The sequence below is a fragment of the Bufo gargarizans genome, chromosome 4 (assembly GCF_014858855.1).
Source record: "Bufo gargarizans isolate SCDJY-AF-19 chromosome 4, ASM1485885v1, whole genome shotgun sequence".
In the NCBI taxonomy this organism is placed as follows: Eukaryota; Metazoa; Chordata; class Amphibia; order Anura; family Bufonidae; genus Bufo; species Bufo gargarizans.
This window is the reverse complement of record NC_058083.1, coordinates 302,901,529-302,922,463: the sequence shown is the minus strand read 5'-3', so window position 1 is coordinate 302,922,463 and position 20,935 is coordinate 302,901,529. Positions and strand designations below refer to the sequence as shown.

The window sequence follows — 20,935 nt, the reverse complement described above, 5'->3', positions numbered from 1 at the left end:
AGTTTCTGGACGTGCTCATCTCCGTGAGCAATGGAGAATTGGTGACCGAGGGTTTCAGAAAACCCACAGCAACCAATTCTCTTTTACATTATCCTAGTTATCATCCGACAGCTGTGAAAGTGCTGTACCCTATGGCCAATTCAGGCGATTGGCACGTATAAATAAATCAGAGGATAGGTATAATAAACAAGCCATGGATCTGAAAACACGTTTAAGACTAAGGGGTTATCCCCTTAAACTACTTAACACAGCCATGAAAAAAGCGACTGCTGTAGGCCGAAAAACCCACCCTTGCCCTGAGCCCCCACAAAAAATAACCAGCGGGACACCCCGCCCCTTTGTATTTTCATTTAGGTATAGTCCAATGGTCGATATAATAAAAAATGTCATCAGAGATAACTGGAATATTGTAGCAAGTGATACCAATCTGAAAGATATGAAAGACGTCCGCCCCCTGATTGCATTTAGGAGCTGCCATACCTTGCGTGACAAATTGGTCCGCAGCCATTTCAAAGAAACAAAAAATTATACTTAGCTAGATGGTTGGTCACCCAAAGGCAATAAAAGGTGCAGCAGTTGCTCTTTTTGCAGGTTCAATCCACAGTGGTCATACATATCTTTCGGAGGTATTAACCATAGAGTTAACACACTAATTACATGCAGGAGTAAATATGTAGTTTACCTAATCCTGTGTAAATGTGGTAGATTCTACATTGGCAAGACGGTCCGCTGCCTTTTTGAATGTATCCGTGAACACATACACTCAATCACCACTGGCAAGGGTGTCCCGCGCCTCATAGAACATATACAGTCCGTACATAATGGGGATAGTTCAGTCCTCAGATTTTCAGGCTTAGAGGTTGTTCAGAATCCACTGAGAGGTGGCGATAGAGGACGGGAATTATTAAGAAAAGAAGGCAGATGGATTTTGCGCTCAAATGCCACCGGTCCTCCGGAACTGAATGAAAAACTTGATATGAGTGTCTTTCTGTGATGATTCAAAATTATATCTATGTTTTTTTTTTGCTTTTATTGTTTCACTGATACCTCACTCGAAACATTGACACACCCCCCAGTTGCTGACGTGGCCTGCACTCGCAATGATATGCGACAGCCCACGCCAGCATTACGCGCCTAAGTTAGCGCGTGTGGCGCATAAAGGATGATGCAATTTGCGTCAAGGGGTTTTCAGTATGGCCAGATGAAGCGGTGATACGCGAAACGGCTGTTTACGTTCTTGTGATTGCACTGTTTGTTCTTCCCCTCTCTGCACCCAGCATAAAATAAATATTCCCATCCAATGGTGAGTGCCGCTTATTTATTTCTATCTGTGGAATCATATTTGCATCTTACAAGCTGTGCACCACCAGATTGGGAGAATACCGTGACCCCTGTTGTCTCCATGTGACCGGTGGTGAAGTGATAGTTTGCCGTAATGCCACCAAATCCTGGACTCTATATTATCATTTGTATACCACAGTGTTTGAATGTTTATAGGCTGCCTAATAGTAATGGAAAAGTGAGACTTTGCTAGAAATTACCACATTGTCCATTCTCTCCAGTCATATTCAAAAAAAGAATCTGAGATGCTAAGATCTGTACACAATAGTCTGAAAAGTTAATTGCTTTGACATCAGCCCCTTTTACATGAGCCAACAGCAAGCAATTATCAGGAGGGAATCATTTGCTCATGATGATTTTTTTTATCGCATGTACAGTACATGCAGAAACCATATCTTCGGTATGGGAAAGAGCGATTATTACTGTGCTTACTCATCCCCATATATATTCATTTTTTTCTAGGCAGCAAATCTGTGTTTACAAAGGCCAATCTGCTGCTCAGAAATTATGATTTGGGGTGCCACAACAACTATGCTTTCGCCCTATAAACAAATGTTTGGTCATTCTTTAAATGATCAAGGGAAGCTTTACAAAGGGAAATTATTGAGAATAAGCATTCATATAAATTTTCATTCTCGATAATCAGTCAACGTAAAATGGCCTTTAGTCGTTGTGAAATGGTGCTTATCAATTAGAAGAATAGATACTTAGTAGTTCTAAGTCAGGGGTCAGCGACCTTCGGCACTGCAGCCAGGGACGGATTGGTCTAGACCTTACAGGGAAATTTCCTGGTGGGCCGATGCTCAGGGGGCCACCTAAGTCCTCCTCACAGCCGGCCAGAAGAAGTTTTTGGGGATGTATTTTGTTCTGCTGGCAGTATTTCGTGATGGCCTGTGGTATTTGGCTCTGTTGGGGTGGTATAATGTGCCACAATATGGTATTACTGGCCCTGCCTTCCATCAATTTGGACCTGACTACAAAACTGAGCCACTTTTAGTATTTTTTCCAGGTCCACTTTAAGTTCCCAATACATCCCTGTCTCCAGCTGTTGTGAAACTTCAATTCCCAGCATTCACCTTTGCTGTTCTCGAAACCCTCATAGAATAAAAAGGAGCATGGAATGTGTAGTGTAACAACAGCTGAAGTGCTGGAGGATGCTGATGCCTGTTATAAGTACATTGTAGAATTCTTAGATGTTTCTGAACTATTATTTTATGGAGATTGCAAGTGCTTACCAAAACAAATATGTTAGGGTATATTCACATGGAGAATTTTGAGACTATCAAAATCGGCCATGTACTCTGAGGCAGAAACTGACGCAAACAGTGCTCACGTTTAATGCCTCAGACCCACTTGTAGCTTAGCTGCACTGAATAGAACGGAGATGTTCCGAGGCTTCATGCAGTGTCCTTTCTTGGTGCAAACTGCACTGCTGCTTCCCATTGAAAATCATAGGAGAAGGAAACTATGTAGCCGCTCGCACAATTGTGGAACAAAGTTTCCTCCAAGATTCCAGCAGCATAAACGACCATGTGAACGGGGCCTTAGGGGGGGCCAACAGGTCTTACATTTTCAGGGTTCACTGAAGTTTTCCATCAAACTTGTGTAGAGGCAATGAAACTCCACAACTTTGGCAACCAAAGATGCTACACAGCCTGACTATAACACACACTAAGGGATGCCATTAGAGATGAGCTAAGTTTTTAAAAATTCGATTCAGCCAATTCACCGAAGTTCACTAAGAAATTTGATACATTCCAAAGCTATTTTAAATCGCTATAAATTCACGTTGTCAGCCAGGCACTTAAAAATGGCCAGCCACAGGAACGTGCAGCAGACTCCACAGCCGCCAGGTGTCTGATGTTTTAATGCCAGTTGTAGACTTTTATCCCTTTAGATGCAGTGGTCATCCAGGCGTGCGCTGGCTCGACCCAGTGGGGATTGGGGAAGCCACGGCATGTATGCAGCAGCCCCTGTTCTCCTGTGTGATGGTACCAGAGATGGTACACAGCATTTGGGCTGGAAAATCTTCCTCAAAGCAAGAAAATTGAGGGATCCACAACAGGGATAGCCATAATCTCATGTGGATCCCTCCAGAAGGTCCAGGATCCCTCCCTACTATGATACCTAATGGTATTTCACTTTTAACCAGATGCCAAACATGGTGGATGGATCGAATATGGCCACTGGATTATTGCAGGAACACTGTCCCTAGCGCTTGAACGTTTGCGACGTCTCTCCCTAAGCCCATCTCACAGGACAATGAGGGAGACCTCTCTAGATGAGGCTTTTATAGGGCTATGATATCACAGGGGATGGCTATCTGCGGATTGGCTGGCTGCACGGCATTATGGGTTATCATGTTTTTCTGGGCTTCTGACTTTCATTTTGTAACACGCGCGGCCCCCATATTAGGAAAACCTGATTTGTTACCATGAAGCAGGACAAAATTCGGCTTTGTTACGAATCATATTTTTCCTAAACTTCTGACCAAATTCCATTTTGAATGCTTCGCTTCGCTCAACACTAAATGCCATCACTGCAAAATATGAAATTACAAATTACAGGGTTACACACATGGGGACAAACAAATGAAAAGATTTGATAAGTTCTGTTCTAAATATTATCATAGAGAAACCAAGTGGATTATGCCTCAAAATAACTAAATAAAATCTCCCTCTTTGTGAATACACTATTATTTACTCATTTTACAAGGAGCGGCATATTCTTATCACCTGTCGGTTCTGTCTTTAGAATCACATAGAAGAAACATTATGCTTTACGCTGGGTTCAGACCTGAGCGTTCTGAAACGAGCGCTCTGTATGCGCGATTGTACGGGCGTTTACAATCGCGCATACAGAGACAGGCGTGCACACATTGTCGCGCGTTCCCGAATATCTATGTGCGGGAACGCGCGACAAACGTCCCAAAAAAAGCTCAAGCACTTGTTTGAGCGTCGGGCGTTTTACAGCGCGATCGTACGCGCTGTAAAACGCCCAGGTGAGAACCATTCCCATAGGGAATCATTGGTTCTTGCCTGTTGAGCGTTTTACAGCGCGTAGGAACACGCTGTAAAACGCTCAGGTCTGAACCCAGCCTTAAGGTTATTCGTGGCAACAGAAGCCTGGCCTGATGGTACATCTGTTCTATACATGTCCTGGAATTACAATTCAGTCATTACATAATACAGTGCCATGTTCCACTTATCTTTCTCTAGGCATATTGTATTTAGAATTATTAGCAGATGTACCGCCACTGCACAGAATGTTACTCCCAGCTGGGTTAAGAATGCCTCATGTAAATGTGCTCAGTCTTGCTTAGAAATCAGTGTTTTATTTATAGCCGTGATCTTGTTAGGCAGATAAACAGTTTAATAAGAAATATCTTGCGTAATTATTCATCCCCGAGGAACGTGCTTGAACATCACAAGGTATACATGACAGCCGCAATGACAATATTCTTTTTATTTTTATATCAAACAAGTGAAACCACGTACATTGCTACATTAATTAACAAAGTGACACACAGAGATATAGCTTAGTCGCTGGCTAGTGTTCCACCAATTTTTCATGTGGCATGTGTTACACAGGCTCAGTTTTCAGGTTACGAGATTGTCACATATAAAACTAATGACATTAAGGCACTGAGAACACGGTTGCCTTTATGTATTTCTCCCATTCAGCGACAGAGCATAATTCTGGAGCAGTATTTTAAGATGACCTATTTTCTGTGGTAATTTACCTTGAAACAAAATCTATGAGACATGGTGACATTACTCCTGAAACGGCTTCCTAAGTATACTGAACACCAAATCCTTACTGTTCTGTACTTACATTGAAGAATACAAACAACAAAACAATAATTTACAATACCTGATACTACTCCAGTGGCTATCGTGTTGAAGGCTGTCGACAGATTTCAAACAAAAGGTTTTGTAAAATGCAGCCCTAGAAACATTCTTTGTCAACCTGTTCCATACCCATCTAGAGTAGAAAATATATTTCTATTCAATAGAGCTAAATACTAAGAGATACGTTATTCCCATACAAAGTGTTGCATAGTCCACTCATCACCCAACTTGGGCTCATTGTCCATCAGAGAAGGTCAAGTGTGTTTGTCCCCAGGTGACTTTTAGGTATCAGATTTTTCTTCTGGAGTTTCGGCAGGAGTTTCTCCTGAAGTTGTCCCTCCTCCTTCTGCTCCTTCATCTAAAATAAAAAAAATATTGATATGCATCAAGTTCTCTTAATGACAAGATACTCTACCTGCAGAGTCTGCCATTCTGTCCACTCTCTACAGTATTGCTGCTATGTGATTCACTCCCTCCTCCTGCAGACTCTGCCAGGTGTTCTTTACTTCCTGTAGAAAGAAGGTATTGAATCCAGCGTGCAATAAAATCTTCATAATTTATATCCACATATCAAAATTCAGGTACAAACACACTACTGATAGTACTCCAGAGCCGACATGTTTCAACCGCATTGTGAGGTCTTATTCATGGCATGAATTAGGATACAACACATGACACCACAGGTGCAGAATGCAAACATGATTCAGAACACACAAGTGCAGCATGATTAGCAATCAGAACATATATAATCAAATAATCAAATGTATGCTAATTTATGAGACTTAGTAATACCCTGCTTGGGATACTATATGAAGAGAAGTCTTTACCCAGATCAACTGTCAAGAAGATCATCAGTGGAAATGCATATTAAGAATATGAATGACAGGCTTTGATTGACACAAGGGGCCATCTATGCAAAAACCACCAGATAAACCTGATAACTTAGACAATCAAAGATCTATGCATTTTGGATCCATACCAGACCTTTACCCAGGCTTACAGGGAAGCCACCTGCTGGAGCAAAGCTAATTCTGCAAGCTATATCTCAACAAGGAGAGTAATTACATTAGAATATATACAGTGGTGCTTGAAAGTTTATGAACCTTAAAGAATTTTCTAGATTTCTGCATAAAGTATACCTAAAACTACATCAGATTTGCACAAGTCCTAAAGGAAGATAAAGATAACCAAATAAAAAAAATGAGTCACAAATATTAGACTTTGTCATTTATTTATTGAGGAAACTGATTTAATATCACGTGTCTATAAGTGGCAAAAGTATGTTAAACCTTGCTTTCTGCATTTGGTGTGACCCCCTTGTGCAGCAATAGCTGAAACTAAACATTTCCAGTAATTGTTGATTAGTCTGCACATCAACTTGGAGGAATTTTAGCCTACTCCTCTGAACAAAACAGCTTCAACTCTGTTAGGTTGGTGGGTTTCCTCCCATGCTCGCTTTAGGTCCATCTATAACATTTGTATTGGATTAAGATCAGGAATTTGACTTGGTCATTCTAAAACTTTAACATTATTCCGCCTTAACTATTCTTTGGTATAACAACTTGTGTGCTTGTGGTCATTGTCTTGCCGCATGACCCATTTTCTCATGAGATTCAGATCACAGATAGATGAACTGACATTTGTCATGTCATGTGTACACCTTTTCCACATCTTGTGGGCCTCTCAAAAAGAGGACTATATGAGTGGAGAGAGGGGTAGAGCAGAGAGAGCTGACAGCAGCCAGTAGCAGTGCATTGTTGGATTTATGTCAGAAGCAGCACAGTCAGCTATGTTCAGGAGTTGCACAGATTGTACATGAAAATGGTAGCAATTGTTATGATGAAGGCTACTTGTTGCTTTATTTTGCATTTAGGAATTACATGATCATTAAAAAGACATTAAGTGCAAAGTTGTCCATTGCCTTTGAGGGAGAAGGGCCTGAACTGGAATGTGAAACTGAACATACATACTGTTTTTAAAGGGATTATCTCATTAACGATAACTCTTATTAGAATGCAGTTACCTTCCACCACCTACAGCAAGCTGAAGCCCTGTCGAACCAACCATTCCCAGTGCAGCCCCTGCATAGCTACATGTACTATTACATGATTGTCATTTAAATTAACTGCTCTGTGGCTCCTAGAAGAGGGCACAAAGTGTGGGATCCCTACTATGATGTTCATATGCCCTGAACATATGGAAATCTCAGGCGGGAAGAGAGCACAAGCAAATGTGTAGGACTTTAAAATAAAAGATGCGCTCCAAAAGATAAGGGCCTACTCACCAGATGTGGTTGTGCTAAGTACACAACAGCTCAGCTGGCATAGAATATGAAGCTGGATCCCAACTTCTGTGCGGTGATGATATCCACCAGAGTTTGTCAATGGATATATCTGGATGCGATGGAGAAACAAGAAGGCTCTACGCAGCGCTGCTAGGATGAAGTTTTGAATTGAATGGTTTGAAGATTACCTTATTAAAGGGGTTATCCCACTTTGCATTTTCATACTTACCTGCTGCCAGCGCGCCGTTCACTTCCTGGATTCTGGCTGGGGGCGGGCTTCATCTTGATTGAAGTCTTCTCCCGGCCGGGCCGCGTGCTGGACTGAACACGCACTCAGCCGCGCATGCGCCATGGTGACTTATTCCTGGCCAGTATAGTACAGAGCCGGCGTGCACGTTCGCAGCTCTGTAGCATTCTGGCAAGGAAGAAGTCACCATCATGCATGTGCGGCGGCGTGCACGTTCAGGAGAGCGAGCGGCCCAGCTGGGAGAGAAGAAGGAGTCTTCTGCGCAAGTGCGGCCACCAGGATTCCGGAGAAGAGTGGTGGCCGTAACCAGGGAAGACCGAATGACAACAATGAGGTAAGTGGGGATGAATTTTCTCCTAAACGGTGGGAATGGGTTAATCAAATATATTTACAAAAATTATCACTGTCAAATCATTAACAGATTTAACAGTGATCATTATGATGCAAGAACAATGTGTTTCGGGGTTGTACTAACCCCTTCATCAGGTAAGTAAAACCAGGTTATGAACAGGTTAGTACAACCCCAAAACGCTTTGCTCTTGCATCTTCAAACCATCTGAAGAATCTTCATGCTTACAGTGCTGCATAGAGCCTTCTTTTTTCTCCCTCGCATCGAGGTACATCCAATAATAGGACACATAGACAGAGGTTGTCTTCATGAGACAACCCCTTGAACTTAATATACAGTAGTTTTAAGTATATTGAATTACTTTCTATTATTTTAATTACAGTACCTTGAGATACACAGAGCTCCGCTAGTTTCTGTGGCAGATCCGACGTCTCAGCTCCTGCTGGAGAACCCAAAATGTCTGGTAAGGCATTGCGGCGACCTGATCTTCCTGATGCTGCAAAATCTGTGACCACAGGCTCCACATCAGTCATTTCTGACCTCTTTCTTCATAGCAACATCTGAAAATTAACACATACAAAGGTAAAATTCCCATTACCAAGAGGTAAAGTATTATAATGTGTATAATAATTTAAATAGACAAATTCAGTAAACCCACTTAAAGGGATGTCCCATTACAAACACGTATTCCCTTTCCACACATACTGTCATTGCAAAAGTATGCAAAATTGATGACTAAGTGTGAAAATTATGAACTGATGAGTCTAAGTATGAGATGTCTTGATGAAAGAGCTGAACACATGTAATACATAAAGTTTATTAAAGGATACTGGAGAAGTTCTTCATGCATTTTATTCTGATGGAGGACAGTTACTCATATGAAGGTGTTAGTGCTGGTTAATATACAACATTTATTCCAGAGATGAGCAATTCAATTCTACCGATTCAGAATTCATCACTCATTTCTTTTGATTCATTTCAGGTGGATCAGAGGGAGAGAACCCCACACATAATACTTCTTTGAGTGAGACATACAAGCCAGTTCTCCTTCCAAAGGGGCAACAGTACTGAGTGTCTCAAGATAAAATTGCCCTGGTTAGCTAAGTGGCCCTGGGGTGATCTTTCTCATCAGGGAGACCATGAGGAGTATTGCAGTCCAGCCAACACTGCTCTGAGTTTCTGGGAAACATATATGCAAATTAGCATATCTTACTTCTGCTGGCATAGATATGCTTAGTGTTCTTTTCTTTTTGCAGCGAAAGCTAATTTATTCTCACTCTTTCTCTTTGGATTTATATTTTCCACTGGTTTTTGAAAGATAAGTCCTAGGAGACCTTAGAGTGCAATACGGTATACCAATTTTCAGGGCAATTGGAGCATATCTGATATGGGCAGAATTGAAAAATTTTATAAAATGAATTTCAAGAAATTAACTCATCTCCAATTTACACAACTGCTAATGTACTACAAAGGTTACCAATATACACTGCCAGTCCCAAAAGAAAGTAGCCACCTGGATTTAACTAAGCAAATAGTTATGAGCCTCCTATTGGATAATCACTGCATGGGCGATTATCTTTCAGCTGGCAACAAGTTATTTAACCCCAACTGGTGCAATGAGTTGCTTCTCATTTCTTAAACAACTATGTCGAAAGAAACATCTCGTGGTCGTGGATAAGATGTTAGTCTGTTTGAGAAGGTCCAATCATTGGCATGCATCAAGCAGAGAAAACATCTAAGGAGATTGCAGAAACTACTAAAATTGGGTTAAGAACTGTCCAACACATTATTAAAAACTGGAAGAATAGTGGGGACCCATCATATTCGAGGAAGAAATGTGGCAGAAAAAAAATCCTGAATGATCGTGATCGGCAATCACTTAAACATTTGGTGAAATCAAAGAAAAACAACAGTAGAACTCAGGGCTATGTTTAATAGTGAAAGTAAGAGCATTTCTACATGCACAATGTGAAGGGAACTCAAAGGATTGGGACTGAACAGCTGTGTAGCCGTAAATAAACCACTAATTAGTGAGGCAAACCAGAAAAAAAAGCTTCAATTTGCTAGGGAGCATAAAGATTGGACTCTGGAGCAATGGAAGAAGGTCATGTGGTCTGATGAGTCCAGATTTACCCTGTTCCAGAGTGATTGGTGCATCAGGGTAAGAAGAGGCAGATGAAGTGATGCACCCATCATGCCTAGTGCCTACTGTACAAGCCTGTGGGGGCAGTGCTATGATCTGGGGTTGCTGCAGTTGGTCAGGTCTAGCTTCAGCAACAGTATGTGCTCCAAATATGAGGTCAGCTGACTACCTGAACATACTGAATGACCAAGTTATTCCATCAATGGATTTTTTCTTCCCTGATGGCACAGGCATATTCCAAGATGACAATGCCAGGTTTCATCGGGCTCAAATTGTGAAAGAGTGGTTCAGGGAGCATGAGGCATCATTTTCACACAAGGATTGGCCACCACAGAGTCCAGACCTTAACCCCATTGAGAATCTTTGGGATGTGCTGGAGAAGGTTTTGCACAGCAGTCAGACTTTACCATCATCAATGCAAGATCTTGGTGAAATATTAATGCAACACTGGATGGAAATAAATATTGTGAAATTGCAGAAGCTTATCAAAACAATGCCACAGCGAATGCGTGCCGTAATCAAAGCTAAAGGCGGTCCAACAAAATATTTTTGGGACAGGCAGTGTATTTTACAATGTTATGTCATCTTTTGCATTTATTATCTGTTTTGGTGTAAAATTCATCATGCAGTACGACAGTGCTATGGTGCATGGTTTTTAGCTATGCAAAAATATTTGGGGGTTTTCTTTCAAACACTGACGGACAGTTTCCAAATATATATGCTTTAGAGCTCTTGTGGGAGGAGCTTCACTTTAACATTTGGTAAGAAAACCCTTCAAAATAATCGCAACTCTGGGAAGAGAAACAGAAGTAAAAAATTTACATTTCTTCAGAATATCTTAAAATATAATCAGCTAGAACAGCAAGCATCTGCAAAGCCATAATTGTTGTATATTATTATTTTTTTCAATGTAAAGTTTTATGTATAGAACAGTCATATGAAATAAAATTAATAGGCATAATACTGTGAATGTATTGAATGTAATTTCTGGTTAAAAAAAAAACCTTTTACAAGCTTACAAGTGGTAAGAGACACAATTACTGTAATTCACATAAGTGTTGGGTTAAATCCGTGGAAACTTTGTATTTAGGCAAAATAGATTTTGTGTAGGTGTTTCAGTAAAAGCACATTCTGCATATTCCAATTTGGGACTGAATTCTAGTGCATTTTCATTAGTAAATCTGCCCCAATATCTACTGCTATAGATGTGTAGAATACCCAGACAAAGTCTCTTTACCCCAAGCTTTCTCCTATTTACAGGGCCTTCTCAAAAAATTAGCATATTGTGATAAAGTTCATTATTTTCTGTAATGTACTGATAAACATTAGACTTTCATATATTTTAGATTCATTACACACAACTGAAGTAGTTCAAGCCTTTAATTGTTTTAATATTGATGATTTTGGCATAAAGCTCATGAAAACCCCAAAAATTAGCATATCATGAAAAGGTTCTCTAAACGAGCTATTAACCTAATCATCTGAATCAACTAATTAACTCTAAACACCTGCAAAAGATTCCTGAGGCTTATAAAAACTCCCAGTCTGGTTCATTACTCAAAACCGCAATCATGGGTAAGACTGCCGACCTGACTGCTGTCCAGAAGGCCATCATTGACACCCTCAAGCAAGAGGGTAAGACACAGAAAGAAATTTCGGAACGAATAGGCTGTTCCCAGAGTGCTGTATCAAGGCACCTCAGTGGGAAGTCTGTGGGAAGGAAAAAGTGTGGCAGAAAACGCTGCACAACGAGAAGAGGTGACCGGACCCTGAGGAAGATTGTGGAGAAGGACCGATTCCAGACCTTGGGGGACCTGCGGAAGCAGTGGACTGAGTCTGGAGTAGAAACATCCAGAGCCACCGTGTACAGGCGTGTGCAGGAAATGGGCTACAGGTGCCGCATTCCCCAGGTCAAGCCACTTTTGAACCAGAAACAGCGGCAGAAGCGCCTGACCTGGGCTACAGAGAAGCAGCACTGGACTGTTGCTCAGTGGTCCAAAGTACTTTTTTCGGATAAAAGCAAATTTTGCATGTCATTCGGAAATCAAGGTGCCAGAGTCTGGAGGAAGACTGGGGAGAGGGAAATGCCAAAATGCCTGAAGTCCAGTGTCAAGTACCCACAGTCAGTGATGGTCTGGGGTGCCATGTCAGCTGCTGGTGTTGGTCCACTGTGTTTTATCAAGGGCAGGGTCAATGCAGCTAGCTATCAGGAGATTTTGGAGCACTTCATGCTTCCATCTGCTGAAAAGCTTTATGGAGATGAAGATTTCATTTTTCAGCACGACCTGGCACCTGCTCACAGTGCCAAAACCACTGGTAAATGGTTTACTGACCATGGTATTACTGGGCTCAATTGGCCTGCCAACTCTCCTGACCTGAACCCCATAGAGAATCTGTGGGATATTGGGAAGAGAAAGTTGAGAGACGCAAGACCCAACACTCTGGATGAGCTTAAGGCCGCTATCGAAGCATCCTGGGCCTCCATAACACCTCAGCAGTGCCACAGGCTGATTGCCTCCATGCCACGCTGCATTGAAGCAGTCATTTCTGCAAAAGGATTCCCGACCAAGTATTGAGTGCATAACTGAACATAATTATTTGAAGGTTGACTTTTTTTGTATTTAAAACACTTTTCTTTTATTGGTCGGATAAAATATGCTAATTTTTTGAATTAGGAATTTGGGGATTTCATGAGCTGTATGCCAAAATCATCAATATTAAAACAATAAAAGGCTTGAACTACTTCAGTTGCGTGTAATGAATCTAAAATATATGAAAGTCTAATGTTTATCTGTACATTACAGAAAATTATGAACTTTATCACAATATGCTAATTTTTTTAGAAGGACCTGTATTTCTGTCCCTTGAATAGTCCATTTGTAAAATACTGGTATATAGCGTGTCTTGAATTTCTGGCCTATAGTAAGGTCAGACATTCTTGCATTTGTTCAGACTCCAGACAACACATCTTCCTCCTGCCCATCATGTAGGGATGTGCGGTGTTTATTGCTATTCATTGACTCAAAATCTAAAATGCACTATTTTGGAGCTTCACACTAGTCCAGTTATAGTTTATCTCTGTTTTGGCTTATATGCTACTTTTGTACTGTCTGATACCTTACTCTTTTTTGAACCTGGTTTGTCTGACAGCCCTTTACATTCTTGTTCCACCTGATCTCCAATACCAACCATTCTATATTGCTCCAGCAATCCCAAGTTCATCGACCTTTCCTGATTGTACATTTTTGCTTTGACATTTTTTCCTTTCCCCTAGCAACCTTATCTTCAAACTATTCACTTGTAATCTGTTTCCATCCACACAATCCCCAATATCACTGCTAAATTCTATCCCATCACACCAGTAATATAGTGAACCAGGTCAAGCCACTTTTGAACCAGAAACAGTGGCAGAAGCGCCTGACCTGGGCTACAGAGAAGCAGCACTGGACTGTTGCTCCGTGGTCCAAAGTACTTTTTTCGGATAAAAGCAAATTTTGCATGTCATTCGGAAATCAAGGTGCCAGAGTCTGGAGGAAGACTGGGGAGAGGGAAATGCCAAAATGCCTGAAGTCCAGTGTCAAGTACCCACAGTCAGTGATGGTCTGGGGTGCCATGTCAGCTGCTGGTGTTGGTCCACTGTGTTTTATCAAATATAGTGAACCATTTTGTGCCCCCACCGTATAATGTTTCAGCATGTGCCCCCACAGTATAATACCCCTTATGTGCATCCACACAGTATGATGCTCCTTACATGCCCCTTGTAAAGTATGAGGTCCCCTCATGATGTGTTCCTCACACAGTATATTACCCCCTAAATGTGCTCCTCATACAGTAATAATGCCCCCTAACTGTGTGCTACATACAGTATAATACCCCTATACGTTACCCTCACACAGTGTATTGTCCCCTCCTGTGGCCCTCATACAGTATAATGCCCTCTACATGTTCCCTTCATACAGATTAATGCCCCTTCTTGTGCCCTTTCTCCTACAAACTCAGGGCATACTAACCTAGCCCATGTTCCCATCCTGCAGAGTTGCACCAGTCTAGGTGCAGCAGGCATGATGACATTACTTCATCATGCCTGCTAGCACTACACCATCAGTTGCAGGGAGCTGATGGTTCCATACTTCACCATTATATTCAACTATATCCACGTTTTGAGGACATGGATGCAGGTGAAGTAGGTGCAGTTGCTGGGGGGACCCAGTTGTCAGGGTCAGCAGGGTGCACCCCAAGCTCTAGGGCCCCACAAAATTGCATGATTTGTGCAGAGGTCAAAACTGCCGCTGGTTACATGTTATACAAGGAATCAAACAATGGACTAGCTTACTGTACCAAAAATAATGGGATAATCGAGGACATTAACTCAAAATGTAGTCATGGGAAAGCTGGGTCATGTAAGTGAGTTTTGTCATTCTGATTGGTTGTTTATCTGGGTAATGCAGAAACCAGAACATCATCAGTAGTATTGAGCGAAGTTCTTGAAAATTCAATTTGGCTGCTTCGCCGACTTTTACAAAAAAAATAGCTTTGTGATGAATTATTTTGTCACAAAGCGCATTTCTTTCTAAGTAATGCTTTCTCAGTCATGCAGGCACATATGAACATAGTACCAACACATAAACACATATGCCTTCAGCTGCCAAGTGCACATGCAACAGGTACAAAACTGCTGACAGATGCCCTTTAAGTGACATACATCATACCAGGATGATGTAATACAACACGTTTAAATCTTGTCCACATAGTTTCTGTATATAGTACACAAGGTAGAATGTGAATCTAGAAAAAAATCTATGCATTGAAACTTTTATGAGTTTTGCGTATTACAGATGATTGATTCTTTTCATTCACTTTTTGCTGTCTTAGTCACGTCTAACCTTTGGAGAAAATGAATCAAGGTTCTCAGTTCATAATCTTTGACAAGACAATTATGTGTGTGTGTGCTGCACTGGCATATGCTGTATAGAAAGACTCAGTAAAAGAGAAGGTGAATGTAACGGAAGGTACTGGAGGCAACTGTCCGACTCCATCTCATCAGTCACTAAAATGATTCATGTCAGAAAAAAAATGCTCTTAACCTTAAAATCTGTTGGTCTTTTCAGTATTTTCACTACTCGGAATTACATCACACATCTCCAAGAAAATTACATGTCTCATAGAAAATCATGGCCTTGCTTTCTCGATTAATGAACTTCTGGAAATGTAAGCTAACCCCAGGATATCTACTGCCTATTTCACTTTGCGTGGATGCTGTGCCTGCCACATACTTGTCTGCTTGCCTGTCCGTAGTAAATGCAGTAAATAGGTCTATATATATAAAAGGGTTGATTTGAGATTAGGAGAAGCTTACTCCATACACAACATACCACTGGAATACACTGCCGCTCTTTATCTCCAGCCCAGAATGTTCTCATTCTGTAAATAACTTGTTCCATGGATATTCTACAGGCTGTAAAGTAACAATTAAAATATATTTCTATATCTCAATTAGCCATGTCTTAAGTTTGGCTTTGTTTTTTGATATTATTTCAGCCTACAAAACCCGCAATAACCATGTATGCCTCATTTTGAGAGGATTTTAAAGAACATCTATCCTTATACTGGAGTTATTCTGCCACAGATGTACAGTGTTGCCCATAATTATTCATACCCCTGGCAAATTTTTACTTAAAGTTACTTTTATTCAACCAGCAAGTAATTTTTTAACGGGAAATGACATAAGTGTCTTCCAAAAGATAATAAGACGATGTACAAGAGGTATTATTGTGGAATAAAAAAACATTTCTCAGCTTTTATTTACATTTGAGCAAAAAGTGTCCAGTCCAAAATTATTTATACCCTTCTTAATAATCAATAGAAAAGCCTTTATTGGCTATTACAGCAATCAAACGCTTCCTATAATTGCAGACCAGCTTTTTGCATGTCTCCACAGGTATTTTTGCCCATTCATCTTTAGCAATGAGCTCCAAATCTATCAGGTTGGAGGGTCTTCTTGCCATCTCCCTGATCTTTAGCTCCCTCCACAGATTCTCAATTGGATTCAAGTCTGGACTCTGGCTGGGCCACTCCAAAACGTTAATGTGGTCTGCTAACCATTTCTTCACCACTTCTGCTGTGTGTTTTTGGTCATTGTCATGCTGAAATGTCCACTGGTGCCCAAGCCCAAGTTTCTCTGCAGACTGCCTGATGTTGTCGTTGAGAATCCTCATGTATTGCTCTTTTTTCATGGTGCCGTTTATCGTGATTAGGTTCCCTGGTCCATTGGCTGAAACACCGCCCCAAAGCATTAGGTTCCCACCAGTGGGAATGGTGTCAGTGGGGATGGTGTTCTTTGGGTTGAAGGCTTCTCCTTGATGGTGTTCTTTGGGTTGAAGGCTTCTCCTTTTTTACGCCAAATAAAGGAAACATCATTGTGACCAAACAATTAAAAAAAAAAATCATCTGACCATAACACAAAAGCCAGAAATCTTCTTCTTTGTCCAGATGAGATTTTGCAAAGGCCAAGTGAGCTTTTGTGTGCCTTATTACTTGCTGGTTGAATAAAAGTAGCTTTAAGTCAAAATTTGCCAGGGGTATGAATAATTATGGGCAGCACAGTACATGAGAGAAGTCTCTGATGAATATGAGTGGCAATCTCTTGTATAAGCAATAGAAGAGAGTGAACCTGCTATAATCATTCCCTAGTGACACCAGTTGCATGTAGAATTCCAGTGAGAGAAATGCACTGGATTTGCCTTTAGGTAATTTATTGAATGTACCTAAAGACATGATGATAGAGGTCAAAGTAAAACTTTCTCTCCAGCTCAGTGAAGCATGTCTCAAAAACAGTAAAAGACTGAAGGGCACAGGGTATGAGCTCACAGGAGAGGAGGAGTTACAGGATTAATAACATGGAAATTACAGCATAGGTAACTCAAGTAAACCAAACATAACAAAGGTCACTAGATGGCAGCAAAGTATACTAAGTATAGTGCATAGCAGACACAACAATTAATATGAATTCTGTTTGGGAAGCTATAGCTGGGGCTACACAGGAGTCATTCCTAGCACATTCTCTGTCTCAGGTAATCAATTCATACAGTTCTTGGTTCCTCAATGAAGAAATAAATAAATATTGGTCTGCTAATATGACAAATCCCATCCAGGTCAATTGTAGGAAATGCACAATTCTTTTGAAATATTAAATTAAATGCAAGCTGTCTTTTTAAAATAACCAAGTTTGGTAGATGAATGTAGCCACCAATGTGATAATAAAATGACTAACAATATTAAAGACATGGCATAAACTGGGGGTAGCAGTTCATACAAGCCAAAAAAGTCTAGAGCAGTGGTTTACAACCTTTTTAAACCAGGGTCCAGGGGCTTTGCTATAGGGACTGCAGAGGTAGTACTCACTACAGGGCCCAGGAGTCTAAGCGGGCCCAAAGACCCTTGTGCTACATAAGACACCAGTATTATAGAAAGTGCATGCTGGTGAAGTTACACCTCTGGCTGGAAGGAAGGGGTTAGGTCAAAAATTTGGCATGGAGGGGTGCCATTTCAATTTTTTCCTCAGGCAGCATGAATACCTTGTGCTTCCCTGCCCCTGCCCACAAAGCCCTGAGGGAAGTGGGGCCCAAGCTGAACTCTTGCACCAGGGCCCATGACGCTTTAGCTAGGCCCCTGCCAGAGTCCATGGAGTTAGTTGTGTTGTTGTATGGGGACAAACAATCTCTACTGTAATTGCACATGTTCATACAAATTTCTAGGTTGTTGTCAGAATATCACTGATTATACAGGAAGATTTGCTGCTGGAAAATGATTTTCTGTGCCGCATAAAACATATCACTCAATTAATGGGTGTTTGCTCTTTTTAGGGTAATTGATGGCATGTTTACAAAGGACTGTAATTGGGAGCGAGCAATGAACCCTCATTGCTGATTATTGCACCAATCCTAGACCCAAGTAAAAGACCCATGTAAAAAAAAAAAAAAAATATCCAGGCACCAGAGCTAAGTATCAGATACTGATAAATATTCTCATAATGTTTTTATTTTCTGGTTGTAGATTATTTTATTCTATTTTCGATACATAATTATGGGTTGCCATCTAGTCTGCGCTGTTAATAGCATGTAGAGATATCTTTTACAGCAGCCACGTGGGCCATAGACATCGTGGTCTGGAGGGAACCTCATTGCCATCTATGCGAGAGTTTTCTAGGCATGCTCTGTTACCTGTGCACCTGTGCAGTAGTCATTGTACAGGAAGATACAGTTGTTCACGTGTGATATAACCCACTGGGAATGGTGTGATTCTTTATGTATAAAAAAATCTAAAATTTACTAAAAACTGGGAAAAAATTCAAATTTCAATTTCTCTGCTTTTAAGGCAGATAGTGATACCTCCTAAAATAGTTATTACGGTACTTTACATTTACCATATGTCTACTTTATGGTGGCATTATTTTGTAAATGCCATTTTTTGGGGATGTTAGAAGGCTTAGAATTTTAGAAACAATTTTTATGACAATTTCCAAAACCCACTTTTTAAGGAACAGTTCAGTTATGAAGTCACTTTGTGGGCCTTACATAATAGAAACCACCCATAAATAACCCCATTTTAGAAACTACACCCCTCAAGTTATTCAAAACTGATTTTACAAACCGTGTTAATCCTTTAGGTGTTCCACAAGAATTAAAGGAAAATGGTAATGAAATGTCAAAATTTTACTTTTTGGGCAGATTTTTCATTATATTCAATTTTTCCTATAACACAGCAAGGGTTAACAAAACTCAATATCTATTACCCTGATTCTGCAGTTTACACTTTTAATTTACACAATAAAAGCATTTTTGAAAGGAAAAACATGTTTTTGTGTCTCAATTTTCTGAAAACCATATTTTTTATTTTATTTGTCAGGTTATTGTCTTATGTAGGGGCTATTTTTTTGCAAGTTGAGGTGATTAATCCACCAACATCGCTGGGGCAGGGGTCTGTCTGTCAGTGACTGCCGGGCCTCTGCATTGATAGCGCACGCATAGCTCCAGTGCCCGCCCAATCATTTTGTCATTGCAAACAATATTACAATATAAACAATATATTTTCATCAATATTAGATGATGTGGAAAAGTAGATAGGAGAAGAAGGGCTCCCACTTGTAGGGCAGGAGAGCACTGGGGTTGGAGAAGTGGGTATGCCAGAGTTGAATGATATTCAGTGTTTACTGTCAAATAATCTGCAGGAGATTGCAGGCCAGAACAGCAATAATTTGGCCAGTGCTTTTCCTATAATGTGCAAGCACGGCCACCACTGCTGGGTTACAGAGGTGGTCGTAACCCCTGGATACAAACAGCGTATAGTGTAATGGGAAAATGAAACAAGGCAGCAAAGGAAGCAATATGGACAATCACTATACATTAGTAAGTGCTTTGTATTAACTTTCTCTATATGATAAATGCTATTTGTTGAAGTGAGACACCTCCTTTAATAAACTTTATTGTTTCAAGGCTTCAAGTGTTACAAGGTCAGAATTTCAACCAATATATTATGTTAATGAATCGAGGCGCATTTTTAAAAATAAGATACATTTATTTCATTAATCTTAGCTGGAAGTATTTTATGTTTGCTGAATACAGCTTTCTACTTCTCCACAAACATGATTACAATGTTCCTTCTGATTAAAAAGTTATGAAAAGCTGAGAAATTAAACTACTGAATTGGCCTAACAGCATTTTATATGCAATAATCAAATGCAGATCATTGCTACATGGAAAAGAAGGTCATTGGACATTTAAAAACTACTGAACACTTTAAAGTACAATTGGGGAGCACTTGTTACCAGTCTACAGTGATCCGATATCTGCTTTGAATTTTAATCAAGTATGAATCGCTCTAGTTAAGTTTAAGAAATGTTTACTGGGACTCGAGTTTAAAACACTTACAACTGTGTGTTAACCCTCTAAAATTTTCACATCAGGAACTGCAATAATACTGTATAGGGCTATGTAGAGCTATGTAGAGATGAAGGCTATGTACACAATTGCAACTATTTTGTTACAACTGACAATCATCTAAAATAAAAACGGAAACAAATGTTGCCAATATTATTGATGTAAAAGCTTCCTATTATTATCCTACTATAGCATCCTACTATATCCTACTATTATCCTACTATAGCATCCTACTACATCCTACTAGCACCCTAGTATATTCTACTACAACCTATTAGTATCCTACTATACCCTACTACATCCTACTATATCCTACAAGCATCCTACTATATTCTAGTACATCCTACTAGTATCCTACTATATTCTACTACTTCCTACTCGCATCCTACTATAACATCCTACTATATTGTACTATATCCTACTAGTGTCGCAATCAGTGTGGGGGAAAAGCTCCACACTAAATACAGGAGGGAAGGGGACACAGTAACTGGGCCTGGAAACTAGGGAAGGAACAGGTCACCTCCTAAACAACTCTAATCCGGGCCCTAACTACCTATCAATCTGAATAGACCTTGAAAGTAGGAATATTCATATGCTGTATACCTAGGTCCTTATATCCCTATAAGGCCCTGGAATGAGGTTAGGACCAGAGACAACCCATTCCTCCCCAGATAGACGAATGGAAGTCTCTGTCTCAGGCCCAGATACAAACAACAGGGAATATAACAAACACAAAACAATAAGAAAAGACAAGACTTATCTGAAAGTAGAAAACTGGCAACTCC

General features: G+C 40.4%; 1 protein-coding gene across 1 annotated transcript in view; it reads right to left on the bottom strand.

Annotated features, from left to right (window-relative positions):
* Window positions 1-4,716: 4,716 nt before the first annotated feature.
* The window catches only part of PKIB (cAMP-dependent protein kinase inhibitor beta), a 156,702-nt gene continuing 140,483 nt past the window's right edge, over window positions 4,717-20,935 (bottom strand). The window contains exons 2-3 of the mRNA XM_044292006.1: window positions 8,458-8,632; window positions 4,717-5,550 (exon numbers count right to left, since the gene is read on the bottom strand). Coding sequence (XP_044147941.1) covers window positions 5,474-5,550; window positions 8,458-8,605 — 225 coding nt within the window. The 5' untranslated portion in view covers window positions 8,606-8,632 and the 3' untranslated portion in view covers window positions 4,717-5,473. The remainder of the gene's footprint in view (window positions 5,551-8,457; window positions 8,633-20,935) is intronic.